The 3,430-nt window shown below is 38.3% G+C and overlaps 1 protein-coding gene across 1 annotated transcript; it reads left to right on the top strand.

Moving 5' to 3' along the window:
• The first annotated feature begins 253 nt into the window (after positions 1-253).
• Positions 254-1,135, top strand: LOC131633689 (secreted RxLR effector protein 161-like). The gene is made up of 2 exons (XM_058904379.1): positions 254-270; positions 772-1,135. Exons 1-2 carry the CDS (start codon positions 254-256, stop codon positions 1,133-1,135), a joined length of 381 nt encoding a protein of 126 aa, XP_058760362.1.
• The last annotated feature ends 2,295 nt before the right edge of the window (positions 1,136-3,430 follow it).

Raw genomic sequence — 3,430 nt, 5'->3', positions numbered from 1 at the left:
AAGAAACTAAAACCTAATGGAAGTATTGATAAATACAAGGCTTGCCTTATAGCCAAGGGTTTTAGACAATGAGAAAATGTAGATTTCTTCGATACCTTCTCTCCAGTCACTAGAATTACATCCATTAGGGTACTTATTTTAATTTCTGCTATTTATAACTTAATAGTACACCAAATGGATGTTAAAACAGCCTTTTTAAATGGTGACTTAGAAGAAGATATCTATATCGAATAACCCGAAGGTTTTGGGATCCATGGACAAGAAAACAAGGTCTGTAAGTTTGATAAGTCTCTATATGGACTAAAACAAGCTCCTAATAAATGGCATGAAAAGTTTGATAATCTAATGATATTGAATGGGTACAAAGTGAATGAAAGTGACAAATGCGTTTATTACAAATATGAGAATCACATTTGCACTATCATATGTCTATATGTAGACGATCTACTCATATTTAGATCAAACATTCAGGTTGTTAATGCTATGAAATCACTGTTGTGCAGAAGCGAGTGTGATTCTTGGTATCAAGATCACGCAATTCGAACAAGGAATTTCTTTGGATCAATCTCACTATGTGGAGAAGATCTTAAAGAAATATAAATACTTTGACTGTAAGCTAGCATGCACTCCATATGATCCAAGTGTGAAACTGCTTAAGAACACTGGAGAAAGTTTCAGACAATCCGAATATGCGAGCATCATTGGCAGTCTTAGATATGCCATTGATTGTACTAGACCTGACATTGCATATGTCGTTTGACTATTATGCAGGTTTACGAGTAGGCCGAGCAATGAGCACTGGAAAGCTATTGAGCGAGTCATGAGGTACCTTAAAATGACCTTGGATCTCGGCCTACATTATAAGAAATTTCCTGATGTACTAGAAGGGCATAGCGATGCAGATTGGAACACCTTATCGGATGATTCCAAAGCTACTAGTGGCTATATATTTAGTATAGCTGGGGGAGCAGTATCGTGGAAATCAAAGAAACAAACCATGCTGGCTCAATCTACAACGGAGTCTGAGATGATAGAACTAGCCATAGCTAGTGAAGAAGCAAGTTGGTTAAGATGCTTGCTATATGAGATCCTGTTATGGGAAAACCAATGCCAGCTGTGTTATCCACTGCGATAGTACCGCGGCTATTGCAAAAATTGAGAACCGTTATTATAATGGTAAAAAGACTTCAAATAAGAAGAATGCACAGCACCGTTAGAGACTGTATCTCTAAAGGAGCTGTAAGAGTGGATCATGTATGCATTGATGAAAACTTAACAGATCCTTTGACGGAAGGATTAGCTAGAGAGAAAGTCCATAATACATCCAAAAAGATGGGACTAATTCCTATATAGAAATGATTTTCTCATGATGGTAACCCGACCTAAATGACTGGAGATCCCAAGAAATACGTTCAATGGGTAATAACAAGTTGTGAGTAATATGTAGCGACCATGCTAGAGTAAATATGAGAAGCATGAATCCTGAAGTAATAGGAGGATGAGATAATAGAAACTCTTAATGAGATCTATACTTTGTATGAGGGAGTACTTAGGCTACAGGAGTACTTTTGATAGACTCACCTATGTGATTGTGGAACTAAGGTCGGTTCCTATGGAATTTCGAGGCAGAATTCCTAGAGCCTTCACTAAACCGGGATACACGTGCAGGGCCATTAAAAGCACGGGCTATTAAGAATACACCTTAATGAAAAGGTTGTGTGCATGTTTGATGTCTGAGATAGAGTTCAAGACAATAGTGTCACTCTTATTAAATCGGAATCCTACTTGCTACGCAAAGGTTCAAGTTGTAGACACCTTTGATTATGCACAATCTTAGAAACTATGAATGGTTTTTCAGATACTATGAATGGTTTTTTAAGCCATCTCTGAAGGTGTATCACTTCGACCGATTCTCACAAGTGCAAGTGACAATCGTAATTCTAGAGCAAGTTGTTTTATCTTGGAAGCGTCGTGTGTATTTTTGAGCTGCTTTGCCTAATTTTGGCAGTACCACGAAACTTCTTAAACAAAACGACCTAGTCCACGACTCGGCTGATAATTTCCTCTGTGGCAATTTTTTTAAAACCGAAAAAATAACATGGATGAATGGAGAGTTATAGTGTTGAAGATTGAATTTCTGTTGGAGATTTGTGGAGGAGGTTCTTGAGGCTTTTTTATCAGAAGAGTGAAGAATGGAGGAGAGGGATTGATAGTGATTGAGATGGAAAATTTTCTGTGGATTTAAGAAGAGATGAAGAAGATGATGAAGAAGAGTGTGGCGTTATGGGGATGGTGTAGTGAATTTGGAGAAGAGTTTGTTACCGATGAAGATTGAAGAAGTTCGAGTTTTTTGTGGAACTATAGAGAATTTTCTTGAAGATTGAAGAGAGTTTTTCCGTTGAGAATGAAGGTTCTCTTGAAGATTTTGGTGATTGAATTCGTGGAGATTGCAACAGTGATTATTATTGCTATGATATTGATGAGTGAATGGTTATCGAGAGGGAGAGAATGAAGACTCAGTTCATGAGGTTTGTTACAGGTTTCTCTTTTTTTGTTGTGATTGATTTTTTCCTGCTCCAAATTATGTTACCGATTTCATTTTTTTGTTGGATAAATAAATCCAGCGTCACCCTTAGGGATTCGAATGGGCTTAACATCCCAACCCATGGCGCCTAGAGAGAGCTTACAAACCTCGCTTTAGGTGCAGCCCCTGAGGGCTCATACTATAAGGAAATAAAGTTGCGCCCTCACTAACAGCAATTGCTTTTAGCGCAGTGGTAAGCGCTTGATCCTACAAGTGGTATCAGAGCATGGTCATGGGTTCGAATCCCCCCGACTAACACTGGGGGGGAGATTGTTGGATAAATAAATCCAGCGTCACCCTTAGGGATTCGAATGGGCTTAACATCTCAACCCATGGCGCCTAGAGAGAGCTTACAAACCTCGCTTTAGGTGCAGCCCCTGAGGGCTCATACTATAAGGAAATAAAGTTGCGCCCTCACTAACAGCAATTGCTTTTAGCGCATTGGTAAGCGCTTGATTCTACATTTTTGTTATGAGGTTCCTTTGCACTTCTGTTATAGATTTCCTCTTCAAAAAAAATTTTGAGTCATGTCGTTGGTTTATCGGTCATTTAGATGCATTAGCTGCGGTTTAGTTTATTTCGTAAGAAATGGTTAATTTAAATTGGAACCGGTTTACTTGATTTTGTTATAGAATTTGATTTGGAGTTGTGGGAAGCTAAGCTTTAGTTTCAATTGAAGTGAAGAGCTGGTTCATTTGTGTGGATTCGATTTTCGAACTGGTTAATGCTAATTTACGGATGCAGTTTAGTGAGTTATGTAGGTGGTTTATATACAGCCAGGTGGTTTATTGTGTCTTGATTTGTATTTTATGAACCAGCTGATTATTTGGTCTTTAGATGCAGTAC

The sequence above is a fragment of the Vicia villosa genome, unplaced genomic scaffold (genome assembly GCF_029867415.1).
Source record: "Vicia villosa cultivar HV-30 ecotype Madison, WI unplaced genomic scaffold, Vvil1.0 ctg.001163F_1_1, whole genome shotgun sequence".
Lineage (NCBI taxonomy): Eukaryota > Viridiplantae > Streptophyta > Magnoliopsida > Fabales > Fabaceae > Vicia > Vicia villosa.
Note: the sequence above shows the minus strand (reverse complement) of the source record. Positions and strands in the feature narration are given on the sequence as shown.